This window comes from Lycium ferocissimum, chromosome 7, assembly GCF_029784015.1.
Source record: "Lycium ferocissimum isolate CSIRO_LF1 chromosome 7, AGI_CSIRO_Lferr_CH_V1, whole genome shotgun sequence".
Classification (NCBI taxonomy): Eukaryota; Viridiplantae; Streptophyta; class Magnoliopsida; order Solanales; family Solanaceae; genus Lycium; species Lycium ferocissimum.
The window spans coordinates 53,118,645-53,142,624 of NC_081348.1; the positions used below are offsets into that span (position 1 = coordinate 53,118,645).

The following is a 23,980-nucleotide window of genomic DNA, read 5'->3' on the forward strand; positions in this document are numbered from 1 at the left end:
TAGCTAGATACAGGTTCGCTCGACAAACAGTTTGTGTCAAGTGCCAACCACCTCCCACCTCCCACCCCAGTTTTGGGCCGTAACACCCTACCTTTTAATAGCATGTAGGAAGAAAAGCGCTAGCTAAAATAAAATTTAAAAAATTCTATGATCATTGCGGAGTCTATAACGTACTTCAAAGTTGGAGAACATACTTGCCAGCTGAGTTCAAGTTTGAGGGTCTGTTTATGTATTATGCCTATCTCTGGCTGTGTTTAAACATAAAGAGTGTTTTGAAAGTACTTAAATGCTGATAGTGACAGCCACATCAAATTAACACTACAATTTTTTTGCAGCACAGCATCAATACCCATTTATCTTTGATAGTGGAAGAAGCATCATTGCCCCAAGCAATTAGCTTTGAAATATTCCCAGAACCTGCTGTCAAATGATTAATGTTTTTTTTAGTGCGTTTTCAAATGCTTTTGCTAACTATCACTAATGATAGAATCTCTGCACGGGTACATGCTCGCACCAACATTTCAGAGAGATCAAACATATACTTGCTAGCCCACTATGACTTCTTTTTTATACGGGGCAAGTTACACATTTGGCTGGACCGCCCAAAACAATTACATTCGTGAGATAAATATTTAAAAAATATACACTATTATGTATCAAAATATGTATATTAATATATTTTATGTCTATTATACATTAGTATACAAAAAATATACATTTGCTGGCTATTATTTTGGTGGACGGCTATTTATGTTAATTTCTTTTTATATAACCATCTAGTGTTTTGAATTTCTTCTCTACCGCCCAAGGTAGGGGTAAGGTCTGCATACACTTTACCCTCTCCTGATCCCACTTGTGAGATTACACTGGGTATGTTGTTGTTTTTGTTGTTGTTATCTAGTATTTTGAATTTACTAATCCGATTAATTCAAATTGGCATCACACGTTTAAGGCCCATTAAAGGGGAGAACTCTCTATAAGGAGTTTTTCATTGGGATTTGTATACTTATAGCCCGTCCACCAAAAATAATAGCCGGTAGACGTATAATATACGAATAATATATATAAATTATACATAATTAGTGTATAATTTAAGTATGCTAGCGCATGTAATTGTTTTTTTTAACCAACCGGCCAAATGTATAATTTGTTCTTTTTCATTTCGCGTTAAAATTCGAAACATCTAATAAAGTGTGAAGAAATCTCATCCATCTCACTGCACTCTTCGGTGCTACATTGCTAAGCAACTCTTTTGAGAGAAAATAAAGGTTGTGATTCTTGTGAGAGATTGCCCAAGTTCTTCCCCGTTGTTTAATACTCTCCCATTTCAGAAAGAATGAAGGAGTTCAGAATGCGCGAGTCAAGTCTTTTCGTGTTCTATCTCAATTCAAACATCAATTCATAAAATTTAGATTCCATGAATGAAGTTTGACCATGGGTTGACCAAAATTGCAAAAAGATCATAAAGGCACTTTCAGAGATATTACTCTACCTGATTTGTGCTTTTTTTTTTTTTTGTTATGTTGTCCAATCTCACGAAGTTCCAGGAAAAGAAAGATTTAGTGCAAAATAAGTTAGAATGAATTGGGGAATCTTTTAAGTCTGGTTGGTTGGCCCTCTGAACTTTCACTTTGTTGGTGAGAGTTGGATTTCCCACCTTCTAATCCCCTTTTCTCTCTTCCAAAAAAAAAAAAAAAAAAAAGTAGAACGATATACAAATTTATCGTACCGGATCCAACAATGGTTTTGTCGATTCGGAAGTACAAACACACACACACACAAAAAAAAAAAAAACCTACATATAGATAGAACTAGACATATATTTCAGAATCCAAGCATTTAAATTTTGGATCTGTCACTGCATACTCGAGCCATACTAAAATCAGTTGTCGGAAGCTTTGGATGCCCCATGATCGACCACCTTGTTCCCATTTTTTCTCTTGTAGAACCAAACACATAGTAAATAATAACCAAAATTCAACACTCCAATCACGGCAAACACCCAATAAAAATTATCTATTCTCCCCTGGTTTATGTCATTAGGCAACCAACTAGTCGCCCTGCGAAAGAGATCAATCAACGCAGTGGCCAAGTAATATGAAATGGCAACGACTAACCATGTTATGGCTGTTGAGACACTCTTTAAGGATGTTGGAAATTCTTGGTAGTACAATGATACTTGTCCCGGAAAATGAAATGCCTCTCCGATCCCAATAATAACTAGTTGTGGCACGAGCCATAAGACAGAAATAGGCACAATATTACTGGAACCTTGATTAAGGTTGTGTGAATTATGTGCTACATGTAGTCTTTTTGACTCGACCAATGCTGCCACTCCTAAGGCAATAAAAGTGAGCACGTGCCCTAGTCCAATTCGTTTGAAGGGTGTGACGGATTGGCCAATCAATTTTTCCCACTTGGGATAGAGAAATCTGTCGAGTATTGGTAGAAAAATTGAGGTGGTGACCAATACAATGACGGGGATTGAACCCGCGGGGATTTGAAAATGTGGTCCTAAGTGTCTGTCCATGGCTAAGGCTTGAAGAACAGACAAGCTAATTAGGACTGCAATTGGAGTAGAAAGAAATATGCTGGATGAACACAATGGCAGAGTTGTCATTAGGCTTTTGAAGTCTTCTACTTCACTTACTGCTCAGAGTTTCCATGGTTTAGCGATTGAGCCGTCCTGTTTAACGTCTCCTTCACATTTTAGCGCTGCACGGTTCAAGAATCTGCATCACAAGTGAAGAGATCAATACATATTTTGAATTCCGATTTATAGAGGTCGAAAAATTAACCTATTATTTAGTAAACTGTCTAACATGCCCAAGTTTAAACAGGTTGAGTTGTGACCTTGTTGGTTGAACTGAAATGACACATCAAGATATTAGGTCAAACGGGTCCAAATAATCCCAAACTTACACAATCAAATTTAGAGGTAGTGAATTATGGAAATTTAATTTGGAAGGACTTATTAATCCATTAGGTTTTCGCATTTGTTTTTTTCAAAAAAGTAACACAAAAAAGGAGAAGAAGGTTATTTCATGTTGGACATATTGAGTTAGGACTCTTTATTTGACTCATCTTGACCAAAAATTGACCCAACCAAACTTTGGACAAATTCGATAATGACCCATTTACTAGTTTGTTTCTTTTTGACTCGTTCAGGTTTGACTTAAGTCGTCCATTTGCCACCTCGGAAACAATAAACAAGAAAAAAGATAACGTACTAGTGTATGAATTTCAAAATTGATAAAAAGGAACTCACCCAAAGCTTCTTGAAGGGGAAATTGACATTGTTTGATCAGCACTGCACATGTGGTCCATAATACCAATTTTCTTGGGAAATTGTAAGTTTCCTTTTTCGAATGGTTGCTACAATCACACGAGCCAAACTAGTAAAAGGGCTACCTTCAAGCTTAGCACAATGATAAAAGCGACTTCCAGCCAAGAAAACAACAAAACCAATAAAATTAGCAGCCACACATACAAAATACCCACATTTCCAACTCACATTGTCTTCTATGTACACAATAATTGTGGCTCCAATTACTGTCCCAATGTACATGGTGAAGAAGAACCAATTGAAAAACATGTTTTGGTACTTTGGGTCACGAAATTGGTTTGCTCCAATAGTTGCTATGTTAGTTCTCATGTCACCTAAACCCAATAGATGCCAAGGTGATACCTCCATATAATAAGGCAAATTGAACTTTTGTTGGTGCCATGCAAATGTCTGAATCATTTTTACATATCTGTTGAGGCCTTAGTGTATCAATGGTTGCTGTTAAATCTAAGAGAATTATGCCCTGTGAGAGTAGTTAAAGTCAGATAATCACATAGAGTTTCATTTTAAGCAAATGATGAATTATTATGGTCCTCAGGATAGACAAAAAAGTTTTATCAGACAATAGAAAAGTCATTTAAGTAAAATTGGTATAATCATTCAACTTTCAATTTATTGCACCAAAATTATAAAATAATTTAATTATATCTATATAAGGTTGTCAAGTAAGGCGGTTTGTGTAACCGGCCCGAAACCAACCCATGACCAGGACTAGATATACCCCGGTTAGGGAAGGAGGCAGGGGCTCGCTGGCTCGGAAGGGATGGGTTCCAGGGGATGGGCTCACCAGACCGGCCCAACAAGGGACCACTTCCTTCCAGGCTCATCATGGAACCGGCCTAGTACCGACAAAAGTTAATTTAAAGTGAAACTTACATAAACAGCTACCTTTTAATAGCTTCTAACAATTTATAACTACTTTTTCTATATTTACAAACCGTAGCTAGTTTTTGTTGTATTTGGTTGTATTTCGTGTTTTGAAATATAGGGAAATACCTTTGAAATACAAAATCCGTGAGTTCGCATTTTTGAAATACAACCGAAATACAAAATCAGCGAGTAAAAAAAATTTGTATTTATGGACGATTCTCTTCTTTCATTTTAAATGGTAAGTCAAATTAAACAAACCATGTATGACGCATAACTGTTGAAGTTCCATAATAACCCACGTTTCTCTCTCCAAATTACTCCATTCCAAACTTTTAGAAATACTTCCAAATACAGAAAAATATACACTGAATTACAATAAATATAGTTGATTGTTTAAGAAATATAAAATTGTAGTATGTGTATATACAATGGAATACAATGAAATATATCAGAACTGTTTCATAAATTAGAAATACATTGAAATACAATGAAATATACTGAAATATACTGAAACGTTTTATCAAACACTTGGTGAGCATGAAGCTCCACAACTCTCATCGGAAGTGGGGTATGCGTTGGATTCATGCCAAAGGGGCGGTAGAATAGCACCATTATCAATGAAGTGCATACCGATTAGTAGTAACTAATTGACCCCCGTTTCCTTGAGAAAGGCTAAAGTCACCCATTCTTTTATATTCTTCTCCTTCCCGGAGATTCATTTTTATTTCTTTGGAGAAAAAACTTTTGCATTAACATTCAAAACGAGGATCGCTCCGTTTTTCTCCCCCTATCGTCACTCGTAGACAAATTTTTCTCCACTTCACTCGCTATAGATTTAGCCCTCTGTTTCAACTGTGTCTTGTGCCATTGCAATCTCAACCAACTGATTATTATTTTCATTACTAGTCCGAAATTGAAGTCGGTAGTGGTGGTTATAATGGAGTTCCACAAATGACCCCAGTTTTGCAAATTCTAGAACTACATATCTAATGGTAAAATTATACCCAAAGAAAAAGGGGAAGAAAAAAAGAAAAAGAAATAGCAGATGAAAAAGAGATGGGTTGGTTCGTCAAAAAACAAGTGACGAAGAAAATTTCGAAAGAGATTGACGAGAAGGTTTCGCGGGATAATGAAATTGAGGGGAATGAGAATAGAGGTTGGAGATAGAGAAAGGGAGGGAGAGAGGCGGCAGTGAGGGGAAGGGGAAAGAGGAGAGAGAACTTTTTTAGGGTTTGGAAAAGATGATAAAACTTAAATATGTAGTGAGGGAGAATAAAGAGGTACATGTATTTCAAAAGTTACTGAATCAGTTATGAAATGTAATTTTGAAAAAATAAAGCTACAAAAATTAAATAAAAAAATAAAGTAGTTATTATTCATAAATAAGTCTTAGAGGTAGTTATGACGTAGTTATTTCAAAAGTTACTGAGTCAGTTATGAAATGTAATTTTTGAAAAAATAAAGCTACAAAAATTAAATAAAAAAATAAAGTAGTTATTATTCATAAATAAGTCTGGTTGGTTTTAGCCATGGGCAACGTTCCCCAAATATGGCCCCCCTAAGACCCGAAACCCCCCCCCCCCCCCCCACACCCAACCCCAACCAACAAAAAAAAAATAATAATAAAAAAAAAAAAAAAAAAAAAAAAAAGAAAAGCGCGCACCAGCCCATTTGAAGGACAAATCGTGCAATTTCTTCGATTAGATCGGGACAAAGATTGGGACCACTTCCTAGGCTTGCGATCACTCCCCTTAATAGCCATATGTCTGTATATATATCTTTTTTGCGCGGATTGTCCTTAATTTGGGGTGGTCTTTAATTTTTGTCCTTCAAATTGATAGTCTTTAAGTTTTACCCCTCGCCTAACACCTCGAGATTATGGGTTCGAATTTCAGCTCAGTTAAAAAAAAAATCGCAAGGCTGACTTTGCAAAATTCTACCTGTACAATGTAATTTCTGCCTGAAGGCAAAATTTCAGCATAAAAGGTAAAATTTAAAGACCACCATTTTGAGGGGTAGTAGAGATCTAGTACCTCAATTAGTTGGTTACCTTAACTCTCACTTTATTGGTGAGGGTTCGAATCCTCATATTGTAATTCCCTTCCTCATTTCCTCTTCCCCCTATGTAATAAAAACAATTTTTTTTTTTTTTTAAAAGTGTAAAAATTAAAGACCACCCCTAGCAAAGGACAATCCTGTAAATTGCCCGTCTATATATCATAGGAAGAAAAATAGAATACATAGAAAATGACAAACTTGACCCTCGAAACGCAAATAGAGAGACCGACACTTCATTAATCAACTTATCTGCAGGGCCACCACTAGAAAATAATAAAAAAGAAAACCCCCATTTTAGAGCTCACCTGATACTTGAAATCCCTGTGTTACGGAAAGTAATTTAATGACTGGTACAATAAACTGAAAGTCATATGATCATTTGTGAAATTTACTAAGCCGAAATTAGACATAACGCTTTTTTTTTTTTTTTAATTTCAAAATTTACATAAGCTGTATCAAGAATCTGGCAAACCAGCTGATTAACGTCAGGCAGAGCAAGTGTAGCACCAACGGGTTCGGATGAACTCAATAACTTTTGCTCCCTCTGTCTTAATTTATGCGATACACTTTTCTTTTTAATCTTTTAAAAAAGAATGATACAATTTTATATTTAGAAATAATTTAACTGAAAAATTCCATTTTAACCTTAATGAGTGATTTATAGCCACACAAATATTTATGGCTTGTTTTAAACCACAAGAGTCAAAAGTATTATTTTCTTTCTTAAACTTCGTACCTAGCCAAACTATATCACATAAATTGGGACGGAAGGAGTATTTCATTTCGAACCCAATTACTAAAATGAGTTATACGTTAGGTGACTAGTTCAGAACCCACAAACTTCAAATTCTGATTTTGCTTTTGTTTAACATGAAACCAAAAAGATAAAAAGAAAAGGGAACAGTGTTGGAGAAAAAATTACCAGTAGAGAAATGAAAGAAGAAATCCAAACAACAGAGAAACAACCAAAGAAGGAATCAGCAAGAACAGCAGCAAACACAGGAACAAAACTGACAGAGCCATTCATAACATTGGAAACTTGTGCAGCATCAATGCTATTCATTCCAAATTCCTTTATTGGATACACTGTCAGGTTGGTCATCCAACCTCCTGCTGCTATGTTCAACCCCGCCGTCGTTGCTGCAATTATTGAAAGTTGTAATTGAGTAAATAAAAGTGTACTCTTTTTAATAACGGAATCAGGATTTTATTAAAGGAATTCAACAAAAATAAGGAAATAAACGTGTCAAGAAACCAAGGAGATTCAACATCTTCTATATATACATTAAAAAGTAATTTAATTATATATATATAGTGTAATTTTCCGGTGAAGGAGTTCAAACGAACCCCTTGCTCCCTCTTGCTCCGCCTATGCTCTTTTCACTTAACAATTTAGCTAGTATTTGGCCATAGATTTTGGATTAAATTTTGAAAATTTATCTTCAATATTTGTTTGGTCATGAAATTTGATCAGATTTAAAAAAATTATCTTCAAAATATTTTCAAGTTTCATAAATTGGGAGAAATTTCACTTCCACAAAACTTTAGATTTTTTCCAAGTAAAATGCACAACTTCAAGTTTCAAGAATCACTACTTCAAAAGTTCAAAAGTTTAAATTTTCAAGTTTCTAGTTTCAACTTCAAGTTTATAGCCAAATAGAAGCTTAAATTTTTAGATGAGATGAACACAGTTTAATATTAATATGTTAAATCAACAAACCATTGATCATAGAAGTTAGAGAAAGACAATCCTCTGTTTCGTTTTGACTGATTAATAAAAGATGCATCCTCTCCAATGGAGTTGGATGAAATTGAAGAAAAAAAAAATCAACAAACCATTAGTACCATTATACTATGTATATTACTTTTCGAATATATATACACACACTCAAGATATACGCACACAACATAGAGAAATTAGAGAAAGAGACCTATAGTAAAAGGGAAAGTGATCCAGCCTCCTCGTTTTCCATGTCCAGCTGAGCTCGTCAATATTTGTGCCTCTCCATCCATAATGTTAGCCTCTAGTCTTAGTATAGATACTGCTGACTTCTAATAAATGCTATGTTTCTATTTATAGAACTTTTAAGAAGGCTTGTAAGGTTAGGAGAAAAAAAAATGATATTCTCAGTTCCATCTCCAGTATAAAAAGAGTTTATAACGCATAAAGTAGAAGTAGATAAGAGAGAGAATATCTTAACTAACATGATATTCAACATTTTCTTTTGCCCAAAATATTAAGGATTTGTGTTGTAGGTATTTATTCCTTTTCATTCACTTTCTCTTAGACTTCCTGGTCCGCTGTTTATAAATAAAAATAATATAAATACAAAGATGTAAGAGATTCTTTTTTTTTTTCGGTCAACAAGATAATATACTAATAGTACTTAATATGCATCATTACAAAGGCCAGATTTTTGTTTTTGTTTTTTTTAGCTCCAATCCCTCCATTTGTTTTGTCCATGATCAGGGTGTCCCATTTGATTAGATGGAGCTTTTTTTGGAATCAGTTGTTCCCCAAATGCAAGTTGATAAATTGCATAACCTGTGTTGGTATATTATTTTTAAACATGACTTTGCTAAAGTTGTTCTCCCTGCCATATTTAAGAATTTTGTTTTCCAATCGAATAATTTTTCATGAAGGTTATCTATCACGAATTGGTAGTCCCTTTTTTTTTTTTATTTTTTTATTTTTTTTTTTATTTTTTATGGAATATTGAGAAATCAAAGTATTTTCAAAAATCATAACCGCTTTTTATTTGAAGATTAATCCTGGATATATCCTTTACGGGTTTTTGATTTTTTTTTTTTTTTTTTTTTTTTTTGACTTGGCATGGTTAATAGTATGACCCAAGTCTCATGACACTGTCTCTACTGTTTTACAAATTTTTTCATCAGCTCTTGTCATGAGAGTGAGGTCATCCGCGACAAAGGTATGTGACATAGAGGGGCCTTTGTTGGAGATCTTTTTTTACAAAAATTAAACAAATTAGGGGTAGGGAAGGAGAAATTAAGAAGGAAATTATAAGGTGGAGAATCGAGCCTTCACCAATAAGGTGAAATTCAGGTAGCTAACCAACAGAGCTACTAAGAGTCAGGGGCGGATGTAGTAAGGACTCAGGGACCTGAACACCCTGAGTAAAAAATTACAGTGTATATTTAGGATAAATTTTCCGTGTTTATGTACATACATTGACTTTTAAACACCCTGAACAAATGCAAAATTTGGTTCAATTGTTTTTCCGAACACCCTGATTCAAAATTCTGGATCCGCCACTGCTAAGAGTTACCTTTGTTGGAGATCTTGATAGGCCATTGGAGAAATTTTCTTTTTAATTTATCTTCCACATTCATTATCCCAACAATAGTTACCTTATTTATCTTCCAGTTGACTCGCTTTCTTTCGACTCTTAGAGTGTGTTGGCTAAGTTTATAAGTTGGTCAAACTGGTTTACAAAGTATTTTTTGGCTTATTTAGGCGTTTGATAAGCACATAAAGTATTGTTTTAGCTCTTTTCACGCTTATTAAGCAATAAATACAAGTAGTTTACTAAGTTATCTCTATTTAATAAAAGTAATTTGACTTTTCCTCTTAATATTGTGTTTTTTTCCTTAATATTAAGGATATAATTGGAAATAATTGTCAATTTTAATTTTATTCCTAAAGCAACAATCATTGTGGGACAATTTCTTAAAGCTAAAGGACAATTAATTACTATGGAAACGGGGGCAGTAAGTCAAGTGCTTATTCCACACGGTGTCCGGTACTCGCATTAGAGTCCGACTATATCCGGATTCTTATCGGGTAAAGCCCATTTCTGGGGGAAGCACTCCCTACTAAGAATTTTTTCAGATGTAGGGCTCGAACCCGAGACCTCTGGTTAAGGAAGGAACAACCCATCCGCTTCACAACATCCTTGGTGGTAAAAGCCATAAGTTAATCACCCTTAACTTATAACTTTTTTTAAGTTTATAAAAACTTTAGTTTGACCAAAATTTTTATTATTTTATTCTTAATATTATTTTTAATTCTCAAAAACTTTTTTCTAAAACAAAGCTTCTTATTAAGTTCCTTTCCATTTTATACTGTCATTCATTCTTCTCCTTCCAAAGATACTATAGAATTTATAATTTAATTTCTTGCAGAAAAATAATTAACGGTATTTTAATCATTTTACCAAAAAAAAATTATTACAGTATCACCGGTTTACCAAACATCTCAATTGTTTCTTATCAATTTCAACTTTTTTATCGAAACACATAACTACTTATTTATAAAATTAATTTCAGCACTTAAAAGTACTTATCAACATACAATGCCTATCAACTATTTATGATCAGCAAATTCAAATGAGCTTCTAGTTTTCTAATGTTTTAAATTCTTTTATAATTGCTTCTTCATGAGGATTGATCAGTAGTGGTTGAATGATTGCTTCCCTTGGGCTAAAAACCATGAAACAAAATTGATCAAGGGATAAGTATTTAAGGCACTTCATTTATGAATATCTATGTTGTGATCAAATACCTATACCCCAATGAGCATGTTGGATGGTAAGAAAAATATTAGAAGCAAACAAATTCAGGGTTGAGTGGAAACACTTGATGTATAAAATTTAGGCAATCTTGTGCATTTGCAGTTCTTAAGAGGACCATCTAAGAGTTGAGTGGAAACACTTGATGTATAAAATTTAGGCAAGACCAAAGAGCACTCTAGAGAGACTATTGAGATTGGGGGTGGTGGTGTGGGGGGTGGGGGGTGAAGTGTCAATGTTGACCCTCATTGTGTGATGTGTGAAACAGGATTCGAGACTAAAGAACACTTAGTTCACTGAATGCATCTTTGCTAGGCAGTTGTGAAAGAGAATTGTGAAAGAGACTAATGGATTGGATACACTGTCCAACTAATCTTACACTAGACTGCAGTATCAGTGGATAATCAAGAGGCACTACTAAAAAATCATCATTTTCCTACTGAAATTTCGCACCGGAAAATGTTCAGTGGTTATTTTCAGTGAATGTCGGTGGGAAAAACCTAAATAGTAGTGTTTTCACACGGAAAGATTTGAACTGTTTCAATGGGAAGGAAACCAACCCTACAACATCTCAGAGTTCTAGGCGGCCTATGCCCGTGCCAAATTTGTACAAGAAAATGACGAATTAATGTCAAGAACGAGAACAACAATCCATATGGGCTATGCAGAAAAACAAAAAGGCTATCTGCAGCATGATATCACAAATGGTATTTCGCATTACATATATTGCCTCTTGTAAGAAAGTGAATAACGAAGGAAATGGTACATATAATCAAAAACGAGATAAGACATGTCTACAAATATTAAGGCCACAAGAAATGCAAGACAAAGTATAAAAAAACTTAGCCACCAGACATCTCTGTTCATGAATATATTCTCAAGATTAAGGGCTTGAATGCCGGCCAAAACTGTGAATGCCGCAGAGTAATACACAAAAGTATAGACACCACAGATCTTCAATGGAATGGCAATATAAAAGTCATCTGAGTCAAACTTGGAGAGAAGAAACGAAAGCAAAGCGCCCATAGTGAATACTGAATCGAAAAGAGCTGCAGCTAAGAAAAACATCAACATCCACAACTCTGACTTAGTACCATCAGTGTTGAGGAGAATAGGTAGGCCAGTTTTGTCATCAAATCCTCCGGGGACTGTAAAAACTGCAGCAAAGTTTATTGTACTGAGAAGAGTAGCCAGTATGAGAACTGAATTCCCTAAGTCTCTGATTGTTTTCTCTGCTTCTTTACGTATGCCTGAATGGTTTCTCTCGAATAACTCTTTTGCAGTCAGGCCTTCAGAATTCTTCAGACTCCACAAACGTGGATGGACACAGTATTTTACGCGCTTCAAAAACAAATTCATCTGAATAAGAGATAAGCGGCAAATCTATAATTGGAAAATATTAAGAAAGTTTTTTTCTATGAAATCAATTAGAGGGTATGTAATTGTTATAAAGGGAAACAGAAGTAGGAAAAGTACCTTAAACCAAAGCACACCCCACATCATGAGCAGTACTGCTTTTATACCCCCTGTCATTTCACTTGGTTCCCCTATAGAAAATCTATATGGGGACTCAACACTTGCTGCAAAATGCATAACGGTCTTTCCTTGTTGATCGATATCTGCAAGCATCCTGTCCTTATGAGCTACTTTTTTCAGAAATTGATCAAATAGGAACCTGTTTTTTCTCTCTGCCGCTATATGCAATATATTCTTTCCGTCTTCATCCAAGGTTTCTGCAGCTTGAGGGTATTTTTGTATAATTTCCACGACTAACTCATCAATACCAAGTTTTGTTGCCTGTATTAACGGATTTGTCACACTATCTGCATAGTAGCTCCAATCTTCTTCCTCTATCAATCTTTGTGCTAATTTTAACGCAAGGATATGCTTTTGCTTTGCATCATCAATCTCTCCTAACCATGCATTACCTATAAAAGGAAAATGCAGCCAAAAAGCAAGAAGAGAGAATGAAATTAACAACAGGACAAAGAAATTAACACGATCCGTTCAATTTTCAGATGTTGATCAACTCAATTACTAGGTAATACATACTCAGCTAAATAGAAGGAGATAACCTTGAGACTTGCATCAATGAGGTTATACTGTAATTAACCTTTATGTATACCAACAACAACATACCTTGTGTGGTCCCACAAGAGGAGTCTGGGGTGTGTGTGTGTGTGTGTGTGTCTATTGGAGAAATACCCTACCTAGTAAAAGGCTGATCAATGAAAACCTTTCTCTCTTAGAGAAGACAGCTGCATTAGTTCTTGATTCCACATACATTGCTGGTATGCCTGTTCCATGGCACGAGATCCCCAATATGAGAAACCGGTCATATTTTTGGTTTAAGTCAAAGTTAAAACTGCTAGTCGATCAGAATCAGCAATTGTAAGCCTTCTATAAAGTATTTAATAAATGCTCTTTTGTTGTTATTCAAATATTTGAAAAAGAATATTGATCTCGGGGAACACTTACATAAGTAGATAAATGTTTCAACCATCTGCATAGGAACAAAAGGCGTAGTGCCTGCTTGACCAAACATGTATGATGATCCACTTCTGAAAGAGAAGGGCTTCGTAGCCAATATGTTCAATGCAGTCGCACCCATTCCATCATGCTTGCTGGCTAGTTCAGGATATAGATTCAGCAAATATAATGCGAAGTCTGGTTCCCGTTTCATGCGGAAAAAAAAAAAGGCCCTTCATCAATATTCAGCCTGGCCATGAGGTTCAGCTACAGCTTTGATCTTAGAGTATGTTGTAGCCAAGTTCTGATTTCTACTGAATTCCATTCCAGTAGAATTCAGCCACATAATGGTGGTTTTATTATTATTTTTTCTTCAAAAAAGGGAAGTTAAACTCTATGTGGCACCAAACAAACTTGACATAAACCTTCAAAACCATCATAGCTAACCAGTTGGAGTTATAGTTTTGGCAGGATTATAGTGGGTGGAGGAGGTTTGAGGATCTTAAGGACAGAATTCATCGAAAGAAAGGTCATAAGTTAAATTCTCACATACTTTTAAACAGCCCTTTGTGAGAAGTCAAAAATTAAATGCTATTAAAATGTATGATCTAAGGTTTAGAATCAAAATTAGGCAAAACTATATAATCAATGTGAAAATATGAACCACCAATAATTATTATCCTATTTCAATACTTCTCGTGGATGATATAAATTCGTCCTATATTAAAATTAGATGGACGAGATAGAATTTAAGTTATAGACATGTAACTGATTTTTATGTTATCAGTGCATTTTAACTTCTTATAGCAAGATTTATGCTTTAATTTCTATGTATTACCGAATTGGGCCAACTATAGAGAGCTACCAGTTCCTGTAAGCTATTTTAACCCGATTGTGTACAAAAGTTATACAAATAAGTTCCCAACCATGCATGTTTCTGTCATATATCAAGTTCTCCTATCCAAACATTTCAGAGAATGCGTGAAAAGACATTACAGCTGAAGATCACTTACAGTAAGACTCTTGAGTTACGGCAGCATGAAGAACAGTGCTTCCATCGTCCCTCGTCACAGTGAATTCACTAAAATTTTGCTGTGCCAACAAAATGAACACTTCTTTCTCTCCACTCGCTGCAGCAACATAAACCGGTGTCTCTCCCAAGTTATTGCGCATCAAGACAAGGTCCCCTCCCGAGCTTAATATCAATTCCAGCACACCTTTTCTCCCAAATCTAGCAGCTTCATGCAGAGGAGTATCCCCATTCTTATTCTTGATTTTGAGATCTTCACTGCTCATCAGCCTTTCCTCAATAAGTAATCTAAGTGCATCCACATTTCCCCCGATGGCAAGAAAATGAAGAATACTGTCGCCACGATTATTGATGGGCGCGACCATTTCTTCTCTCCAGAAATCGCGTAGGATTTCTAAAGATTTCTGATCGTTACCCTTTGCTGCTGTATAAGCTGCAGATTGGCGACTTGCAATTGACCATTGTCTTTCCATAACTTGTTCAAATTCTTTGTATGGTTAGAGACTGATTCTGCTACTTTCAGATATTAGTACTTAATTTAATTTGTCTTAAAGTGGTCTTCCAATTGGAATCAACATACCACAAGCTAATCCCTTTATCTTTAAGAAAGTTGTTACGTAAATTATTTAAGTAATACTCATGATGCTCTATGTCTGGCGCCATGCTGAAATATCCCTAAACTACACTCCAAGCATAAACTACATCTTTAAACTATCTGTATCAATAAAAAAGCACCCCTCTACCCCCCCCCCCCCCCCCCCAAACCCCAGGAATCTGTTGGCAAACTAACAGCTCCCATGAAAAACATGCAACTTTTTTTTTGTTTGTTTCCCACCCGGTATTGGTACCTGCATTGGAGCCCGACTAAATACGGATCGTGTTTTGCAGGGTCCATTTTGGGGGCAGCGCTCCCAACAGGATTTTTTTCATTCCCAGGTATCAGAAGCAGAGACATTTGGTTAAGAGTGGATGTCAAGCATTAAAGTAGTTGCGTCAATATATCGAACAATTGAGATGCACAAGTAAATCCAACAGCCCATGTCTCAACGAACTTGTTGTTTAACATAAAAGAATCTGAATTCTGCTATGTACTCATATTTACTGGTAGTATTTAATATGCAAGCAAATACATTTATCTATCTCATATATATTGGTCTAGACTCTAGAGTTGCAGAATTTTGATACAAGATTAACACATAAAATTCTAACTTCTTCTATCCAATATTTGTACATAATTTAGAGGGTATCTTCTCTGATAGAAGTGATGCAGTGGTCTGTCGAACACTTAGCGGTCGTTTGGTTCGAAGACTAGTTATGATGGAATTAGTTATATTGGATTAGTTATTCTGGTTGGTATGATGGACAAGCATAAATATTGTCGGACTAAAAATTTAGTAATGCATTTGGTACTGCCTTATCCCTTGCTTGGTTACTAATTTTGGAATAAGTTATTCCCGGTTATCGATGCCAAATGGTGGAATAATAGTTCTAGGATTAGTTATTCCCAGATAAAACAATGAAAATGATAAAAATACCCCCAAACCCTCAAATCTTTTTTCTACTAAATAAGGTGAAGGATATTTTTGTAAACAAACAACTTCTTCTTAGAAATTATACAATACACATTATTTTTAATACAACAAATCAAACAGTCAATTATAAATTCGTGAATGATCACTTTAACAAGATATTTGAATGCACTTCATGTAAGTGTATAAACTAACCTTTTTAAAAAACACTCGTTCATTCCTTCCTGTTTATGGCAAGTGTTTAAAGGTAAAGAAATTTTTTGCAGCTAATTTTTTGCTTTAAAGGTAAAGAAATGTGCTTGCAGCTAGAGAATTAATGTTATACCAATGAGAAGACTAATACTTACTCTCAAAGCAAATAATACTATCTCACTTTATGTGACCCCATTATAATTTGGAGAGTCAAAAAGTTTTTCTTTTATTGTAATTTTTTTCACATACCTTTTAAATATTTTAAATTATTAATTATTGTGACTTATAATACTTTCATGTAGTCTATGAATATTTAAATTCATTTAAAAAAAACTGAAAGATTATATATTCGGATTCACACTAAATATTAAATAGTTAGCCTTATATATACTCCAAATCGGGTCACACGGAGTGAGAAGTCTCGAATTTGCTTGCACTATACTTATTCTCATTCCAAGTTTCAACGAGAAGAAACTTATAGTAATTTCATGTAGTTAATGAATATGTAAATTTTATTTTAAAAAAATTAAAATTTTATATTCAAATTCACGCTAAAAATTACTCGCTCTGTCCCAATTTATGTGATACACTTTTTTTTTTGTATGTCCCAAAGAGAATGATCGATACATTTCTACATTTAGAAATAATTTAACTTAAACCTTTCCCTTTTACCCTTAATGAAATGATTTACAACCACACAAATATCTATAATTTGTTTTAGATCAAAAGTTTCAAAAATCTTCATTTTTTCTTAAACTTCGTGCCTAGTCAAATTATATGATATAAATTGCGGATGGAGTAAATAGTTCAACCACCATACTCCAAAATCCTAATCGTGTCACACGGAGTGAGGAGTCCCGAATTTGCTTGCACTATACTTAAATCTTATTCTGAGTTTCAACGAGAAGACATTAACATTTAAAGCAAATAATATTCCTAATTAATCTTGCTTGCAGTAGATAATATTCCTAATTAATCTTGCTTGCAGTAGAATTAATATTTTATTCCAAATGACAACACTTATTTATATGTTTAAACCAAATATAGTAATTTATTCATGATTCATCTGAAAGTAGCAGAGTCAGTAACCATATTAAAATATTTAAGTTAGTTATAATAGCAAAAAAATGCATCAATTCAACAAGTCATCGCGAATCCGCAGCTTACACAGCAGCAAAATGTAACGATAAAAAATAGATTGAAATTTTACGCGATTTTTGGAGAGGAGAAGCTGTATCGCCGATCAATAATAGCGGCGACACAATTCTCCATTTTCTCGCTGTTCATCGGAATGTGACCGTGCTAAAATTACTTATCGAGGAACGGTCATTGAGTAGTGAAGACTTGAGAACTAAAAATAATAATGAAAATACAGCTTTGCATGAAGCTGCTAGGTTCGGCCGAACACAAATTGTGGAAATAATGTTAAGTTTGGAGAGTGGGCTTGTTTTGGAGAGGAATAGTAAGGGAGAGACACCAATTTATGTTGCGTCTATGAATGGAGAAAAAGAAGTATTCACTTTGTTGGCAAAGAATGATTTTAGTGATGAATTTACTATGATGAGGGTAAGGGTGGCAGGGGGGGACGGGACGGGGACTTCTTAAAGTGGGAATTTGGGGGGACCGGGACTGTGGGGGGACGGGATTAGAGGGGACTTTTTAGGGGGCCCATCCCGTCCCACTCCAAGGGGGGACGGGATGGGCCTCGGGGGGAGGGGGGGGGGGGACGGAGGGCCGGGACTTTTTTTTTTTTATAAAACTTCAAACTTAACATTTAAATTGGTAACTTATTAGCTAATATTAAATTTTCTAGTCTTTATAAAAAATTTAAAGACTTCAATTTATTTTTAGGTATTTATATTTTATAATAGGAGAAAATAATTTCAAGTAAGAACTATTTATTTTTTATAACTTATAACTTTAAAGTCTTTAAATGTATTTAACAACGGCTATTTTTTGAACTTCTAAGGGCTATTATTTTTAATTTGTTACATACTAATAAATATACTTTCAAGTCTTTATAATCTTTATAAATAATTGCATTCTTTTTTGTATGTTATGTAAAGAAAAATAATTTCAAGTAAGAACTTTATGTTTATTTATTCAAAAATTAAAATAGATCTTTTAAATTTCATAAAACTTGACTCAAAGTCTCAAATACAAGAAGAGCACATAATCTACACAGCCACCTTATAGGAAGGGTTCTGTTTCAATTAGGTCTCTAAGTTACAATAAGATTACCTAATCTACACAGCCACCTTCTAGGAAGGGTTCTGTTTTAACTAGGCATTTAAGCAGTTAATTATAAATTATCACACTAAAACTTGTATGGATCTATGTACATTTTTTCTAATTGTCGTATCGCTTCCGTTGCATTCAATTCTGGAATTGGTATATCTCCTTGACGGTCCATAAGTTCCATGCCATCATCGCTATTAGTGTTGATTATCTCTTCATATTCTTCTTCTTCTTGACGGGTTAATTTTGGTAGCCCACGATTTCTTCTTTCTGCGTTGATCGAATCCCTGAATAAGACATAAATCTCCAAGCTATCTTGTGCTAATGAATGTCTGTGATCTCCGAGTTGAAATCTTGCCGCGCTAAAAGCTACCTCCGAAGCTACTGATGATGATTGAATAGTTAGGATATCTTGAGCCATTTTTGAGAGTAATGGAAATGCCTTGCCACGCTCCCTCCACCATCCTAAAATATCTTCATTATCGTCGTCGCCCACAGTGATGCTTTCCAAACTTTGATCAAGATAAGATTCAAGATCACTTTCATTTTGAGTATTAGCAATACCAAGCCATGCAGCATCCATCGATCTATCAAATTTTCTATTGCCAAATTTAGCTTTATTTTTTTGTGAAGGACGTTGATTTCCACTTCTACTTTCTTCATTTTTATAATTATTATACATTAATTTAGCTTTTAATTCTATGCTACGTTTACACTCTTCAACATTTGGATGTTCATTAGGAGGAATATCTAACTGCAAATAAATTTTGTCGACAAGTGCATGAGCACCTCTTAATTTTAAAGACGGGTCAAGTATACAAGCAATCAAATAAATATCGGGAATAGGAAAAAAAAATACTTTTTAAATTTGAAAATCATTTCATCAATGGCTTCCTCATGTTCGTTTGATTCTCTATATTCCGCAAATAGTTTTGTAAGCCCACAAATATAAAATAACATTTGTGCAATTGTAGGATAGTATTGACCGGAAAATGCTTTTGTTGCAATATAAATTTTTTCTAAAAAAATACATAGTCCTTGTATTTCATTCCAATCACTATCTTGTATTTGTTCATGGGGATGATAATGATGTGCATTAAAAACATATTGAAGGGGTTTTTGATATTGGTGAGCAACAAGTAGCATTTCATATAAAGAATTTCACCTAGTACAAACTTCTTTTGGAATTTTTCTAACAGGCAAATTTTGCTCAACACAATATTTTTTAAACAAATTAATTCTACTTTGCTTATGAGCGCTAAAAACATATTGACAAGCATATCGTATTTTTTGTAGAGCCTCAAATAAATCAAGACCATCTTTTACAACTAAATTAAAAACATGACATGCACATCGGACATGAAAAATATCAAGGTTAATTGGGCAAATTCTTATAGCCATAAGTTCAGCACTCCTAGTCATGGAAGAAGCATTATCAAATGTAACAGTTAATACTTTGTCAACAAGACCATATAATTGCAAAATGTCTAGAACATTTGTAGAAATATAAGAACCAGTTTTTTTCTCATCAATATATTTATAACCAAGTATACACTTTTGCATATTCCAATTATGATCAATCCATGTGCCGTAACACATAAATAATCATTGCCATTAACACTGCGACCTATATCAGAAGTGACAGACAGTCTAGTATCTAGGTGATGGAACACACAACGCATATATTGACAATAATCACTTTGAAATTTAAAAACGCCGGCTCTAACAGTGGATCTAGGAATGCCTTGAAAAGTAGGGTTATACATAGCTCTAACATAATGCACAAAACCGGGGTTAGAAGGAAAACTAAAAGGCAAGACACAAACCGCAACCATTTTAGCTAGTTCTTCACGATCTCTATCTTTACTATAAGCCATTTGAGTGACAGCGGGGTTAGAAGGATTTAAAGTTTGTTGGACCATATTAGATCCCCCAACGGATCCACCGGGAGCGGCACTAGTAGCGCCGGTCGGTGTGTTTTTTAGGCCGGCTGCTAATCGAGCATCTAAGTATGGTTTTCCAACACATGTTACCAAGTGTCTAGCTAAATCACCCATCCCACCCGCCCCTCCACCGCTTCCGTGTTTTTTAATTTCTTTACGTTTGTGACAAATAGCCTTAGTTTTAGTTTCATCTAAAGTCATGAATTTCCATACGACACTAGTTCTAGGACGTTGCGCCTTAGTCGTACCCCGAGTAGGAGGTATAGGGGGGCAACTAGCTCCAGACTGAGATGTAGTCTGAGTTGGAGCTTCGGTAACGGGACTAGTAGGTGTCTCATTTAAATCTAATTCCTCACCTTCTTCTACTTCTAAATTTTCCAAATCATCAAATTCTAAATTAGCATAAGCTCTATCTAAGGCTTCAGTTTGTAATTCTAAATCTTCTGGAATAGGAGGAAAACCAAAGGAATAAAAAATTCAGTTTCATCAACATGAGTGAAATCCTCCGTATTGTTTCTAAATTGAATTTTAGATTTACTAGAAGAACCAGATTTACCCTTACTACTACGGCTAAAAAGGTTAGGGATTTCGACAGTTTTACCTAGGACCGGGATCTTAACTTTTTTAGACATATTATCAAAGTATAATAAAATAAAATATGAAAATTAATTGAAAAAAACACGCAAATAAAATGCAAGAATTAAATAAATTAAAGGATGGAACGAGTGTACCGAATGTCTGCATAAAAGCAGACGTAACCGTAAACGTTGAAATTGAAATTATGTTACTCGAAGCTTGAAAGTTGCTCCAAAATTCAAATATTGCCCACTTCACCAAAATAATAATAATAATAATAATAATAATAATAATAATAATAATAATAATAATAATAATAATAATAATAATAATAATATTTCACCAAATATTAGAGAGAGATATAATTGATAATAAATATTATAGAGAGAGAGAATTGGTGGATGATTTGTGTGAAAATGAATAGAATGAAGAGGTATTTATAGTTTAGAATTCGGATTGTGGCATTTTTTTTTTGGGAGAAGGGACTCCAACAGCTGAAAATCAGACCGTTTGGAGTCCCAAAATATCAATTTGGCAACGGTCATAAAGGGCAAAAGGCTGACCAGCCTTAAAAAAAAAATTAATTGCCACTTTTCCGGCAAGGCGGGACCGGTTAGCCGGTCCGGTACCGGACCCGGCCTGACAGGGACTTTTCGACCCTTCTGCCCCCCTACCTGTCCCCCTCCCCCATTGTTGACCGGGACCGGGATGATCCGGTGCGGGACCGGGCCGGACACGGGGCGGGACCGGGACCGTCCCGTCCCCACTGACACCCTTAGATGAAGGAAGATGGAAGCACCGTACTTCATGCGGCCGTAACTCACGAGTGTTACTATAAGTCATGATATACTCTCCCACCTTCATTTATTATGAATAGTTACTTATAAGAAATTTTTACATGGTGTAGCTAACATATAAGAGATATTTAAGTTTAATAACTTCACTTTAATTTTATTACAAACCGTAGCTATAAGGTATTTGTAATTACAATGTGTAGCTATGTCCTGTTTCGCGTGTATCCGAGTGTATTAAAATACACAGTTTATGTATTTGGCTGACTGATATTTTTGGGCAAACTAGATGTATTTGACTGTAAGTGTTGTTTGACTGATCCATATACATATGTAGCTGACTGTATTTTGACAAAGTAGAGTATTTGACTGTATGTATTGTTCGCTTGATCTATACACATATGTATTTGGTTGACTGTATTTTTTGAATTGTGTATTTGAATACACTCAAATACATGCGAAACAGGTAAAACATAGCTATGAATTGTAACTACAAAAACAGTAGCTACGGTTGGTTAGAAGCCTAGAAACTATAGTTGTTTATATAAATTACCCTACTTATAACTATTTGAGCTCTAACATATGTACATAGTGTCAAGAGAACTGGTATACGATTGATCGGTCACCTTTACTTATTGTAACATGTAATCTTTTCAATTTTCAAGATCATAAATCTCACTTTTTCTTAAAGATTACCTACATATATCTTCTTTATACAAATATATTTATAATACTCACTACAACATTATATATGCATGTATAGCTACGAATTCTCAGGTACGAAAATGAATCATTGTATAGTATAGAAATTTTCATATTTAGCTACAATGTATTTATAGATACATGTATGTGTTCAATGTTGTGGTGTCACTGACATTCATTTATTGTGAACAATTACTTATAATTATTTGACTCTAACTTATGTATGTCTAGAGGATATACAGAGATTTTTTATAGTATCGTCATTTTTACCTATTGTAACATGTAATCTTCTTTATTTTCAAGATCACAAATCCTTTTTTTTTTATGGAGGATTACCAATAGATATCTTTTAAGAGATATGATAATTTATAATCCTTTTCCAATATTGTAGAATTTCTCGTATACAATATACGGAAAAGGGCCAAAATTACCCCTGAACTTTGAAAAATAGTTCATCCATACCCTTCGTTATACTTTAGGGCCAATTATACCCTTACAGTTATACTATGGGGTCAATTATACCTACATTGTAACTATTGCCACGTGGCATCACCTAGCCCTTCAAAATTATTTTACCCTCAAATAATTTTTTACCCACTAATACGAAATTATTTTTTTTTTCAGCCCAAACTAATACGAAATTATTTTTTTTTTTTTGCTGGAAAAATTATCCATATTATTTTTGCTGAATTTTTTTTTTTTTGGGTCGGATTGAGTTATTTTAGTGGGTAAAAAAATTATTTGAGGGTAAAATAATTTTGAAGGGTACGGGATGATGCCACGGGCAATAGTTACACGTAAGGGTATAATTGATCCCATAGTATAACTGTAAGGGTATAATTGGCCCTAAAGTATAACGAAGGGTATGAATGAACTATTTTTCAAAGTTCAGGGGTAATTTTGGCCCTTTTCCGTACAATATACGTATAATTAATAGGTTTCCTGTGATATGGCTTTAGCTTGGTGCAAATTTTTGTTATGTTCCACATTTTCTTGAGTGCACTGATTGGAAAATTTAATATGCTATATTCAGCGTACCTCCGGTTTCAAGAAAGGATAAATTACATCCTATCTCATCTTGAATGAGTTTAATAATATACATTGATAGGGTAATCAAATGATTGGTACATAGTCAATGTATTGTTACATGCTTAAGCTTACAACAATGTCACCAAAATTTGCAGGTTACCAGACCGCACGCACATGTTACATGATATGACTTATACTAGTAGATTTTTAAGCGACTTGATAGTGTAAATTCTTTGCATTGTAGCCTTGTAGGTGACACAAGTGAAACAGTATTAACAAAAAGAACTGGATCGTAATTTTGAATTGATATAGTCTTGACTAAATTGTGACAATCAAAGTTGTAGAATATGACAATTGGATTTTTTTTAATTTTTTTTGCATGAAACAGACTTTGCATTACATTTGCAGAAAATATATCCAGAATTAGCCAGGAAACGTGACGGAAAGGGTATGACAGCATTGAATATATTGGCCACACAACATTTGTCTTTTAGGAGTGGATCCATCTATACAGTCGGACAAATTGGCAATACCCCTTTTCTTCCTATGCAGGCCCTTGAAATCTTTATGTTTTTCTGTAAGTACTTTCAAAATTGTTAAAAAAAAATTATAATATATATATATATATCTTTGTTGAAAATAAAATACTTCACAAAAGTCTTAAATAGTAGTTTT

General features: G+C 34.4%; 1 protein-coding gene and 2 pseudogenes across 2 annotated transcripts; 1 reads left to right on the plus strand and 2 right to left on the minus strand.

Moving 5' to 3' along the window:
• Nucleotides 1–1,730: 1,730 nt before the first annotated feature.
• Nucleotides 1,731–8,505, minus strand: LOC132065655 (protein NRT1/ PTR FAMILY 2.7-like; annotated as a pseudogene).
• Nucleotides 8,506–11,418: 2,913 nt separating this feature from the next.
• On the minus strand, nucleotides 11,419–14,941 carry LOC132062973 (ankyrin repeat-containing protein ITN1-like). 2 transcript variants are annotated; one of them, XM_059455426.1, is made up of 5 exons: nucleotides 14,289–14,941; nucleotides 13,285–13,473; nucleotides 13,017–13,103; nucleotides 12,283–12,734; nucleotides 11,419–12,147 (listed from the first exon to the last, which is right to left on the minus strand). In XM_059455426.1, the coding sequence occupies exons 1-5, from the start codon at nucleotides 14,776–14,778 to the stop codon at nucleotides 11,524–11,526; spliced, it is 1,842 nt and encodes a 613-aa protein (XP_059311409.1). In that variant the 5' UTR covers nucleotides 14,779–14,941; the 3' UTR covers nucleotides 11,419–11,523. The 2 variants fall into 2 exon arrangements, with proteins under 2 accessions (XP_059311409.1, XP_059311410.1); XM_059455427.1 differs by lacking the exons at nucleotides 13,017–13,103; nucleotides 13,285–13,473.
• Nucleotides 14,942–15,569: 628 nt separating this feature from the next.
• On the plus strand, nucleotides 15,570–21,702 carry LOC132062324 (uncharacterized; annotated as a pseudogene).
• Nucleotides 21,703–23,980: the final 2,278 nt, after the last annotated feature.

Excerpts from the sequence above, each read along its gene's own strand:
- LOC132062973 (XM_059455426.1), bottom strand. The coding sequence starts at position 14,778 with ATGGAAAGACAATGGTCAATTGCAAGTCGCCAATCTGCAGCTTATACA. Across the intron at positions 13,104-13,284 it reads TGAAACATTTATCTACTTAT|GCATACCAGCAATGTATGTG; the intron begins GTAAGTGTTCCC and ends GCCATGGAACAG. Across the intron at positions 12,148-12,282 it reads GGGGTGTGCTTTGGTTTAAG|CGCGTAAAATACTGTGTCCA; the intron begins GTACTTTTCCTA and ends TTGTTTTTGAAG.